This window comes from Taurulus bubalis (assembly GCF_910589615.1).
Source record: "Taurulus bubalis genome assembly, chromosome: 16".
Taxonomy (NCBI): domain Eukaryota; kingdom Metazoa; phylum Chordata; class Actinopteri; order Perciformes; family Cottidae; genus Taurulus; species Taurulus bubalis.
Genome location: NC_136604.1, coordinates 9,955,692 through 9,969,265, shown reverse-complemented (window position 1 = coordinate 9,969,265; position 13,574 = coordinate 9,955,692). Strand labels below are relative to the sequence as shown.

Genomic DNA, 13,574 nt, shown 5'->3' with positions numbered 1-13,574 from the left:
CCAGGCAGAACCATAAACCTCAAACATTCTCTCTCCACTTCTCTTTAAACGTTTTTAAAATGTTCAAGAAACATAGCTGCTGGGTGAACTTTGAGCAACAGACAGTTTGTGTAACTGTGTTTGCATGTGGATGAGCAAAGAGAGAAAAGTGTGTCTTTTGCATTGCTGTCAGGTAAGTGAAAGAATGCAAATCACAAACAACTCTATTTCACTGCAAACGCTTTCTATTTTCAAACCTTTCCAATTCAAAACGCATAAAACCAAAAGGGAACCATCATTTGCCACAGAGCTATTTCTAGTAGTTTGGCTCACAACTAAATTATTAGTAGTAATACGGTGTCTTTATCAGCCGGAGTCCACTGATGACCTATTTTTACTCAATTTACGGCCCCACGTGACGAGATCTCTCGTATTTCTTAATGAGATCACAGGGAAGAGTAAAATTATTTTAATAATTCTTAAATTCTCCTCATCTTTCATTCACACAAATGAAAGTGAAATTAGGCCACTGAGGATTTTTATGCGCTTTTTTCAGTCGTTCATCTTTTCCTAATGTCTGGTGTCAGTGTAATTTTACTAGAGGGAGAAAACTGTTTTGATGTGCTTATTTACTTCAGCAAACAAAACACCCCCTGGTGTGCTTTAATATTGGAATGCATGGACGGATATATAAATGACAGGGAAACACAGCTCATCATGTATTTTGGTCTAGTATAACATTCCGATTATTTCTAAAGCAGCAACAAGATGTCATTGTTTAGTCTGTTAAACACTTATTTTATTGGTTGCCTATGATTCAATAATGTCGGATTGTGAAAGAACATAATAGCTAATATGTTATTCGAAGGGAGATGTACACAACCCTCATGACTTACTATTTCAGTTGTTTCACTCGATAAGTTCAAACTCATCTAGCTTTTTTTATCTAAAAGTTATTTTTGGCTTATCTAAACAAGGTATTGTTTTACAGAAGACTGCCCCAAAATAATATTTCACCTTCATCAAAAGCTAAGAGGAAAGGGGGAAGGACAACAGAAAAGAGTTGCTGAGTTTGATAAAAGTCCCACCAAGACAGTAAAGCAACAAATAATAGTATAATATAATAACATGTTTAAAGCACTGTGTTTAAGGCTGCAAATTGTGTCTCTATTCTTGAACATCAATTGCCAGAGTGTTTATTTTCTTCATAATTAAACATAATGCTGATTATGCCTTGAGTATACAATGTTTTTGTACTTTATAATCTTAATCAAAAACTATAGATGCGAAATAACAACATTTGGTGCAACAAACACAGAGCGATAATTGTGGCCATTTATACTTTCACTCAGCCTCGTTGTGCTAACTGACTAACATGCATGTACATGTTTAGTCATTATCAACAAAATCAGCAGGTGGTTGGTGTGTGTCTGTCTGTGTGTGTGTGTGTGTGTGTGTGTGTGTGTGTGTGTGTGTGTGTGTGTGTGTGTGTGTGTGTGTGTGTCGAGTAGATAGTTTGTTGCTTTGTTGGAGCGGCTAATTTGACCATCTGGACTATTAACATCATAACAGAGGGACTTTGTTACAGTATCAGTGCTGTGCGCACACACCCACAACAGTCACATACTTACACACATACATGCACATATACAAAAACACATGTACAGAAACAATAACACCCACATAGGCACAGACAGACAGACACACACACACACACACACACACACACACACACAGGTTGTGTGCATCACTGGAGAGTTAAACCAGTCAGAGCAGAGCAAATTAACATCTGAACCAATCAGAGCCAGACTAATTAACATACACATTCACAGCTGTGGAATCGAACCTCGACCATGACTCCCCAAACTGTCAGGAAACCGGATGAATCTGGGATGTGCTGTGTCTCAGTGCTGTGTTTAGTTCGGCTCATACAGTATTTATTCACGCATGAACACAAAGTGGACAAGCAAATAATAATAAGAAAAAAAATCTGAAATAAACATCATTAGCAAACACATGGACAAGCAATGTTCACTCATCTTTATGTGTGTACCCATGTTGGTGTCTTGTCATGTATACGAGTATCCTTGCATCAATCGTCAATGCAAATGTGTTTGTGTTTATATGTCCGTTTGCAAATATGTTCTTATTAATGTAAGAACCTCCGGCTGCGCAAATGTCAGAAATGTGTGTCGTGTGTTGCTCAGGATTAAACTAGATGGGAAACATAAACTTACATACATATCATAACCATTAATGTGTGTGTGTGTGTGTGTGTGTGTGTGTGTGTGTGTGTGTGTGTGTGTGTGTGTGTGTGTGTGTGTGTGTGTGTGTGTGTGTGTGTGTGTGCTATAGGAGACAGTAGAGGAGATATAATAAAGAAGTGAAGACGTGAGAAAGAAATAAAGAGGGATTAGATGTAAGATAACTCTACAATGTGTGAGGTTTATGTGGGTACTGACAGTTTTCATAAGTGGAGCTTCAGTAAAATTAAAAAGGGACTGATCTCCTTCTTGGAGAATTGTCATGCTTTTTATGCAGGTTCTCTCGATGAAAGAGTGTTGAACGAAATGAAATAATACTCATGTGACCACTTTTGAAATCTGGTGCGTTAAATGACTTATGAACCATTAGCACCCTCACACTGGATCATTTGACTTTCGGCTGTCTTATTAAATAGTTAGTTTCCAAAGTCTTACAACATGAAGATTTCACAAAGTTAGAGGAAATTGTGGTTGTTCCAAAAGAAGAGCAGTAAATGAACTAAGGGAACTTGTTGTAATTGTTAACGGTGGAGCCCTGGATTTAAGCATTGTGTGGAAAGCTTGGAATAATAAATCCACAACGATGCTTTTAATTTGCTGCTGAATGTGAGAGGGTATACTCCAAAACTTTGATATAGATGTGCATACTAGAAGATTAGTTGCTCTTTATAATTTCACCATTGGCCTCGTGACCAAGTTGTTATAAATGTAATAATTGCTTTGATGTACCCAAATTACAAAAATGTAGTTTACGGTGTGTAATAGGCAGAGAAGAGAGGGGTGAGGAAATAAAGGAGAAGAGGCAGCTGATTCACATCCCCAGAACAAGCCCAAAGCAAGCCAAAACAAACCACCATCAAGCCGTGATTAAATATATCAAAGCAAGCCATGAAGAAGCATGCATAAACCAAGACACCGTGACGAAAACGCATATACAAAACATCAAAACAACAACACACAACAGTCAAGCAGAATACAAAAGCACCCTCTTATAAAGGCTGTGGCATTTTCAACACATCGGCGTATGAAAGAATGTTTCATTTAAACAAGTCACAGATTTAAGCACAATGTTTCTGGGAATTGATGTTGCACACAGTATGTTTCTGTGTTGATAGTAAATAGAGGCAAAACGTGTTGAGAACTAACAGCCCTTATATGAGACAAAGTAAAAAAATAAACAGAAAGCCAATCCAGGCCAAACAAAGCCATCACACATTAGTTCATTAGCCATAGTGACATAAAGTTGTGAACTCACATATTGAAAACTTGTTGCTGGAGTCTTTGCCCGGGAACAACTTAACGCCCCGCGATTTAAAATCTACTGATCGCTTCACTGCGGAGGAGAACAGAATACAGAAAAAGGAAGAATATCAGACAACAGATTGGATAAAGTGGAGAAGAAAAAAAATGAGAGCCAGCAAAGGAATTTATAAAAGGCAGATTCTTCTCCCTTGCAATGCTGAGACAGAGAAGAGTAGAGTGGAAAAGAAAGTTAGAAAGGCAAAGTAAATCTTAAAATGGTGGAACAAGGTAGCGGGAGGGACATAGAGAGACACAAAGTTAAAGACAGCAGCAGACAGGAAAGAAGGTAAGAAACATGACCTCAACAATAGCATAATTTAGAGTTTTTCTTCAAAACTCAGAAACATACATTAGATGTCGAGGTGTTTTGCTGGAAGCCCCGTCATATTCTAAACAAAAGCTGGTAAAGAAAATCACAGCTTTAATCAAAATGACAATGATGCAGCTCTCTAATCAAAACATTCAGATAATGGTTTGAAAATAAATCGTTCTTTTATTTATCAGCGTGAATCAAAGACAAAAGGAGACAGACTGACAGAGGGATTCTTGAGCACTGCTTTCTTACATATGAAATAGAAGTGCTGCCCTTGTATGTTACTACCGCTCAGCATGTATGGTTGGAAAGGCAAAGCGAGTGGGCCAGAGCTGTATTAGAATCCATGCAATAAGAACAACATCAAAACACCCTGGGGTAATTATAATTTGACTCTCTCTGATTTTATTTCTTTATGCTCTGCTGTGAACACATTACCAACATAAATAATGAAAACATAAAACCAAATATATCTTGTCCTCAATGACAAAGTACAGTGACAAATCAGTTTAATGGATGTCTGATAGTGTGGCTGACATATGTTTATTTATATTGTTTTCATAATGACCTGACTAATCCATTGAATGTTGACGAATAGCAGATACGGTAAAGTCTTACAATTATCCTAATGTTTTTCAGAGGCTACATATATGCACATGCATCAGTTATATTGTCAAATAAATTATATTTACATCATGCACATTTTATGCCAACAATTACAAGCACATATGTTTGGGGTACTCTACTTACTATGATGCTATTATACTACATCTATTAATGTGCGATTAGTTCATCTATTGTAAAGTGGCTTAACATGAGCTCCATTTGTGTATTACTGTGTTAACTTACCAGCATGATAAGTGGTTTCAACTGTATGTGTGTGAGTGGTGTGCGCATGTGCGACAACGGGCGTGAGATACAAAAATACTCATTTGAAAAAAAACTGTTTACAAATTCTCACACAATATAATCTAAGTCTAATTCATCCACACTGTTTATGGGGAAGTGTTTCAAATTGTTTTACATGCTGTGCGTAATTGATTTACAAGTGGGCATTCTCCGGGTAAAGTATTCATTTAAGTCGTCATTGCTGCCTCATGAACATGCATCACAGATGCTGCAGACCAAGCTGTATACTAAATTAGACAGTAAATAAACAATGTGCATACACTTGCTTACAATAGACAGTCTTTTAGAAGTGAAAACACGTCCTCCTCAGAAATGTCCTGCAACTGATCTGACCTCTCCTTAACTAAACCACCCCTAGACATTAACATTTCCTCATGTGCCAAAAATATATATGTGTTGATTGTCAGCAAACAACATATCGTAAAACACAAGGTTATCATCGAACCACAGGCAGTCTAATTAAACTAAAATGTGTGGTTCTATGTATCTGGCTTTTTATAGAGGTTAGAATGTCCCTCTGTGTGAGCTGAGGGGAGGGGAAATCATGTCCGTTTATTGTTGTACATAAACACATTTCACATTTTGTGCTTAAAAAGGTCCACTGTGAAACCTACAGATCACAAGAACATGGTGATTTATTTCAAATCTTAATAGACTTTGTTTCAAAGCACATAAGCTTTAGGCCTTGATGTATTTGTAACGCCAATGTTCACATTTGTATTGAAGTCACCACCTGACATATTTCTGAAATTAGGAAAGACAAGTCAATGCCAATCTTCATCAATAAATTACACATATCATGAAGTCATACAGAACATTTCCCTTACACCTTCAATAATGAGTTTGCTCCAAGTGACTCATGTATCACAGCAATTTATGACTGCCTAGAAGCACAGCACACGCATAAACAAACCAAATGCAAAACACTTTAACTAACTTCACAGTAACCCGTACACCAGCGGTGTCAAACTCCTTTTCACCCGGGCCACATCAGCATTATGGTTGCCCTCAAAGGGCTGGTTGTCACTGTAACACTACTATACTACTGTAGTACTACACTATAAACTACTCCTTCACATATTGTTAAATAACTGTCTTTGATTTGATTATTGTTTATTAAAGTGTAAAATATTGTACATGCATTTATATAGAGGAAAAAATATATGCAAGCAAATGCCTGTGTTATAATAACATAAATCCATTTAATTTAGGGAAACCAACATCACTTTTTCAAAGATCAAACTTGGTGATCAAAGATCAAATGCATGTTATTACATTAACTTTGTTAAAAGTTTTTTTTGTCACAGTTGAGAAGGACATTACGAAAGCGCATTGCATTCACTAGATAAAAAAAAAAAATAGACCCCTTTTCTCGTAATTACGACATCCTGATCTCGTAATTACGACATCTTTTCTCGTAATTACGACATCCTGATCTCGTAATTACGACATCCTGATCTCGTAATTGTGCCATACTGTCCACTGTATGGCATGTATGTGCACAGGCGTCTGTATGCATGTATGTGTACAGGCGTCTTCTTAGACCACATATGTCGAATCCGGCCCGCCGCGTCATTTTATGTGGCCCGCGACGGCTTCACGGACCCGTTTTCAGTGAATCGCGGACCTTTGCATGGGCTTTGATTTTGAAGGGGATTTTTTATGCAGCGGAGCGCCATCTATTCACACTCCTCAATGCTGCGTTCACAACACGCTTTACTTTACTTACTATTCCATGTTTCTGCATGAAAACACTGAGTCTGTTAAAAAAGGCTGAAGTTACAAAAATATTATGTGTGTTGTATTACCTCATGTCCTTAAGATGCACTTTTGGGTTTTTAATTGAGTGTAAAAGGGAATATTTCAAACAATTTGTTTTGTGTTGGCATACTGTGATATTGTGTACTTTCTCAGGTTCAAACTGCACCATATCAATAAATCAATTTGAGAAGTTGAAAATGTTCCTCGCATTGGATCTCAGCTTGTCATTAAGGGGTCAAGGTGGGTCCTGCAGCCAGACCAGTTCAGAACCACTGCCCCAGACCACATGCATGTCTTTATTTGCTCACAATTATTTGTTGGACCAGTTATGAGCTTTGAAGAAAGTTAATATAACAACATGCATTTGATCTTTGTCTTTGTTATTTTCTTCTGTTTTAAGTTTGATCTTTAGCAATGTGGGTTTCTTAACCCTAAATTAAATGGACTTCTGTCATAGTAACAGAGAAATTTGCTTCCATATATTTTTTGTTATATGAATGCATGTACAATATTTTTACACTTGAATAAACAATAATCTAATACAAAGACAGTTAACATTATGTTCGGGAGGAGTTAAATGTATACAGTGTTACAGTTACAACCGGCCCTTTGAGGACGACCATGATGCTGATGTGGCCCGGGGTGAAAATGAGTTTGACACCCCTGTCTTAGACGGTTCCGTTGCCTTAGCTACTCCTTGGGGATCTAGGATTTTTAACAGGTGCCGCACAGTTCTTTGAGTCACTGTAGCATCCCCGGCAGAATTATAGTCTGGAGTCTTTAAGTGATGGTTCGTAAAGGTTTATTGAACTCATCGTAAGAACTATGAAGAAAAACGGAAATAGCAGTTGGTTAGCTTAAGCTCTGACACAGACAAAAAACGTAACAATCTAAAACAATATTTTCTCAAAAAATGAACTTGAACAGGTGCAAACCATGTGCCCATATCAGCCAGGTGCTAAACTAATACATCCGTAATTTTTTTATCACCGTTTTCCGTTGTTATGGCAACTTTTCCTTTCTGCCCGTTGCTTACTAACAACTTCCGTTTTTTGTACCTTCAAAATAAGAGCGCAACCGGAAATGCACCGTCTGCAGTAACAAAACGGACTAAAATAAAGGACAAAAAAAAAAGGAACAAACTATTACAATACTTTAAACCCTCAGAGGTCCGTTACAGTCACTACCAAACCAGATTAGATGCATTTCAAATGCATGAATTTGTATCCATGAAGCATCCCGTGTTGGTTCAACTGCTCCTGCAGAAACAGAGAGACATCCAGCACGTCAGACTGGGCTTTCCGCCTGAACAATCCTAACGCCTTGAGATGCCTGCGCAGTGTTGACATACTCAATTTAATACCATCCTCATTTTTTAGAAACATCAGTATTTCCCAGTGTCTCAAACCGAGAAGGTAATAATAGCAGATAAACTGCCATCATTGCCACTGAGAGAGGATTTACAGACGTTTCCTTTTTCTTTATCTTTTCTGGTAATTACGAGATCAGGATGTCGTAATTATGAGAAAAGGGGTCTATTTTTTTTTTTATCCAGTGAATGCAATGCGCTTCCGTAGGACATAACTGGTCCAAAAAATAATTGTGAGCTGCTAAGAACATGTGTGACAGATGTGGGGCACACCTGCTCACATTACAACTAACGTTAGCTAGGTTACCTGTAGCATGCACTGCTAGGAAGCTCGTGCGATTTATTCAGCCACAATAAAGCTAGTTTACACAGCAGCAGCAGCCTTTTGGGCTGTAGCTTTAGTAAATATAGTATGCTGAGATTGCAGTCTCCCTTTTTTTGAACAATTTATGTTTTTCTTGAAGGCTAAATGTAGCGTACTTGGCTCCGTGTTTGGCGTCAAGAAGCACACGTGACTCGTATCCTTCATCACCGGCACTTCCTCATCACACAGAAGACTTATCGTTTTTTCTCCTTGAAGCACAAACACGTATTAACTTTCCCATCTTCTTTAATATCTCTTCCCCTCTGCATCAATCTTTCTCTTCTTGAACATTTTGCGATTATCTGTCAATCTTTAGTTAAACGCCGATATCTGCTTTCTCGCGGTAGGATGCCGTTAATTCGCGGATCACAAAATCAGCATGCATTGTGGGAGATGTAGTATATGGTCACTGTACACTCTAAAGCAACATAGACTTTATTTTAAGACGATCATATGCCTATCAAGCTGTCGCGGGCCACGTAAAATGACGTGGCTTCCCCGGCTTATTCTCATGTTTTCAGGAAATTGCACACACTATTTGGACAAACTACAGAGAGCTGTATTAATATATATATATATATATATATATATATATATAGTTCACATTAAACTATGATAACATTGAAGTGAATACATTTTCTTTTCAACTGCAGACATGACAACCATTTTGGATGCATAAAGCCTTTATTCTCTCAAACACTGGGTTTATTCTCTCTAACACTGGAGTTCTCATTTGTGTACATAAAAAAATGCACACATAGTATAGCGGAACCCAAAGGGGGAGAAACAATACATTACGTAGTTGTAGGGATGCTTTCAGATTGAACTTGTATTTGAGAATGTCCCAAGTGTGAGAAATTAGGAACATTCATCAACAGACTTGTTATTGTGGCAACAAGGGGAAGCTGTGATCTAGATCAAAGTCTTATAACCATGTTTGAGATGTACATCCCCCCTCTTAGGCAGCCAAATCTGGGAATCTGGGCCAAAGATTGTTAAAAGTCAAATTTGTTTTTGCCTGTGCAAATTCATTCACAGTATCAAGCCCCTGTTAATATGCATCATAAACCCTGTGCTGCGTGAATGTGCATCAAAGTTAAATATGCGCGTGTTAATATTCTAGCCTACAAGCAGCAGCTCTACTGCAAACAACAGATGGAAGGGCAGATGCATTTAAGTAAACCCTATTTATGATGTTAAATATTGCATATTTAACAAAACTATATTTAACTAGCGACAAAATGAATATGAACTGAACTAAATGAGAACAGTCAAGCAGCGGACACAACACATTGTTCACTAAAATACACACTTAATACAAAAAAGAATTTCCTGGAGTCTGATGTAGGCCTGATACTGTACTTTCAAACCAATATAATTCCATGTAGCATATAATATATTCTCTTTTAAAATGTATTACCAAAAGCTACACCTACTCTGTAACCCACAGAAAGGATCCAGCTCAATGACTCACATATTTGAGTCATACTTGCCTGTTAACCACAATACCATCTGGGTTTCACCTTTTTTTAAGAGTGGTAATGTGGAGCAGTGAGACATTCTCTCTAAGGAGGCAGTCAGACAGGCGTCACACACTCTGATTGAACTCACCAGCTTTTGGGCTAAATGCCCCTCGCTGGTCGCCCCCCGTGGAACAGCAAATATTTCCTGCCATCTATTGTAAAACCATAGATTTAATTGTCTTATTTCCAAAACTGAACAGTCAAATCCACACGAATAACAGGCAGATATGAGCAACTCTCCTTATGTAGCATCCCAGCCGCACCTCAAACAACATGTTCATATACACCGCTCATACTGTAAATAGCCTTTTTTAATGAAATAGTCATGCCGCAGAGATGTCCTGGCCTAAAAATCATATTTCAGACGTAAGAAAACATCTTTGTTTGGAACAGATCCTCACAAAAATCACACCATCACCTTTTTAAAATGCTTTTCAATGGAAATTAGAATAATTATGTAATAATTATCATTCCCCAAACATCGCAATTTTCAAAATAATCATACTTTTTCAAAATTGCCCTATAAGAATGAAATAGTTCATGCTGCGAGATGAGTTGAATTAGGAGATAATTATTATAAGTAGTAAAGATTGTTCATGTAATAGTTTGGTATTTGGGCGAGAGTTAGATGAGAAGGAAGTCCAGGTCCAGCAAATATAAGCAGAGAGAGCCAGGCTAGCTGTTTCCTCCTGTTTCAAGTCTTTATGCTAAGCTAAGCTTTCCGGCTGCTGGCTGGAGCTTTATATTTTACAGACATATAGTGACTTTCCTAAAATGTCAAAAATTAATTTAGGTGACATAAAATCTTTTCTCTCATCATTATTCCAATGCTTATGGTAAATAAAAAAAGAAGGTACTTTGGCGTATTAGTTGCTTTTTTTGACATGACCAGTGTGGTTTTAAACAAGAGCATATTTAAGCGGTGGTATTTTGCTGGCGGTAACATTATTTATATTTTAAGTTAGTATTAAGTCCTACACCAGGAAAATACAGTCTAACTCACGAGGGAAAAACACACTAAAGTTGCAGTTTACACCAGTGAATTACACTGAATGCTGCTGAACGGAGCGCTGTTTGCTTGTTTATTCAATCGTTGTTAATATTGAACGTCTTGCCTGCCCAAATAGCACCTAATTCGACAAAAGGACTCCATGGGTGGCCAGAAATATACCAATGTGAAGTAGATCAGATGAGCGGTTCTCGAGATATACGAAAAACACACAGACACAGCAATGCCTTGCTTTATACTTAAACATACTAAATTATCACTGCTTTATTATGCATGTGTTTAATATGTACGTATTTATAGCTTGCTCAAATTAGGCAGAAGGTGTTGATAGAACTATGAATGTGTAGGTTACAATAATCAATATACATCTCTACCTACATTGAGTTCATCACGGTTTTAATATATGCAATTAGGGCGTGCAATCAGTGGATGGGAGCAGTTGTCAGTGCTGAATACATCCTCCACATCTGATGATCTATTTTGTAAGTAAAGACCAGCAGCCAGTCACACAATACCACCAGATTGTGTGTGTGCAAACTGGCTGCATTAATTCAACCAAGTATGTTCCCTGCCATTTTGATATAGCAACAGCAGAAAACGGAGTCAACAATGAAACCTGCCGCTGTAGACATGCAAGCTCCAAAATAACAAAAAAGATGATATAGCGGTAGTCAATAGATATATGAGCTCATGTGAACCCCCGGAGGCCTACAGTGTCTTTGTACTTAGTTTGACTGATGGTTCTTAAGCTAAAGCTGGCAAGGGAAAGGACTCAGGGATTTATTTACACATAAACTAAATGATATATTCCACATGTGCTTAATGCTGTGTTTTTTATCTGTAATTATTCTGAGCATTTCAAGATGTATGCACTTGATCACAGGCAGGTTTGAGGCATCATGAGAGTCATATCAAAGGTACCATGCAATCGACAATATCCAATACGTCAGCCTCCCTCAGGGGGTAAACTGTCTCACTGCTCAGGTTGAATAATGGTTCTGTACCAGTGGTTGACTGGTGTTTCTTTTGTACTGACTGACTTATTTTGTTGCCATAGCATTGGCTGACGGATAATGCCGTCAGTTGTTCATTAGGAGCCAATCACCGCCCTGCAGACACAGAAACTAATGAATACGTAATGAAGAGAGATGATGGAGGGATGTGATTGGAAGGTTCTGCCGCAGGGAAGGAAACAGATTGTTCATACCTGACACACGTGTAGACACAAGACAAACTGGCACACACGCACACACTTAGACACAAACAAAAACCCACACAGCTGCACACACACCCCTAAAATATTCAAAGAAACATTGATAGATTCATCAACTTAAAGGTGACACATACATACATACACGCCAGTGGTGATGAGAGTGATTTCAGACACTTATACAGATATGTGGTCACGTAATCCTGTATGTGCACAGGAGCACAGAGACACACACACACACACAAACACACACACACACACACACACACACACACACACACACACACACACACACACACAGGCACACATGGCACCGGGAACCAAAAACACACACATTCACAGCCAGGTGTTGAGGGCCGGGCATTAGAGCAGAGTGCCATGCAGGGGAGAGTGTGGACAGAATACCTAATCAATGTAACAGTCAGTATTTGCGAAACCCCATCCACACTGAGGATTGTATTTTTCTGGTCTATTGGCAGAGAATCAGTAAAGAAAGAAACATAAAACAGAGTCCTATAGAATGAGTAAACAATTGTAAATTACAGAGGAAAGGAAGCTAGCATATCTGATAGAAGAAGTCCAATGTTTTTATCTTTCAATGTCAAAATGAATGGTTGCAGGTATGTAAACAGCCTTTAAGTATGTGTTTGCCTGCAGTGCATGGTAATTATTGCAGCACATCGTCTGAGAAAGGAACTAGTATAGCAGATGCCTCCATGATTGACTACAGTCGGTGAAGTCTTTGCAGATCTTCTGATATCTAATTAGAATTGATGTAGAAGTAAATTCACAAGAGGAAGTCAGCTAAAGAGTATTGCATTGTTGCTATTTTCTTTGTTGGGGCATATTTGTAAAAAAAACAGTCACAGGTTGGGGTCAGGGTCAAGATCACACTGAAATTCAGGAATGAGAAGCTACTAGCTGTTACATTCCCACTCTGCTAATGTTGGAGGAAATGGGCATTTCAAGTTTTAAATGCTGAAAAAGCCTATTGATTTTGAGATGACGACTGAAGGTCAGAATGAGCTGTTGGTCCAATGGCTACCTCCATTCTGTCCTGATCATGGACAGATAATGTATATGTTGTAGGGATTGCACAACTTTCTGAGCAGCTATATCATTTGTCATATTGGGCGATTGAATCCACATGCAGTGGGCTTCAGGTGTGGCTCTAAAAATGTTCTCTTTGAAGAGCACAGAATGATACTGATGGCTTTTAACAGTTACTGTTTGAGCCAACAGAAGGTGAGTATGTGATGGTTAGAATATTTGAGAGGGGGCGCCACTTAAAAGCTGAAATTATATAACTCTCAGTGGTGATACGTTGTGTGGATGCCTGCAATTTAATTAGCTGATTGAAATCTGCCATTTCATAACTTTGAAGACAGACCTGCTAGCAGAGTGTGATGCTCCTGAATTTATTCTTACATTTGAATGTGTGAAAATTCTAAATATGCTGTGAAATGCTGGGAGATATCTTCAGAGCAGATATCTCCACCTGGCTTTCAGCAAGTGCTGAATCATGAGAGGTGCAGACACAATCAATATTTGGAAAGTATCAAATGGTTTTA

General features: G+C 38.2%; 1 protein-coding gene across 1 annotated transcript in view; it reads right to left on the bottom strand.

Annotated features, from left to right (window-relative positions):
• The window catches only part of csmd3b (CUB and Sushi multiple domains 3b), a gene marked incomplete at both ends in the record, with an annotated part of 320,436 nt that overhangs the window by 117,641 nt on the left and 189,221 nt on the right, over window positions 1-13,574 (bottom strand). The window contains one exon of the mRNA XM_079231867.1: window positions 3,499-3,576. Within this exon, the coding sequence (XP_079087993.1) occupies window positions 3,499-3,576 (78 nt within the window). The remainder of the gene's footprint in view (window positions 1-3,498; window positions 3,577-13,574) is intronic.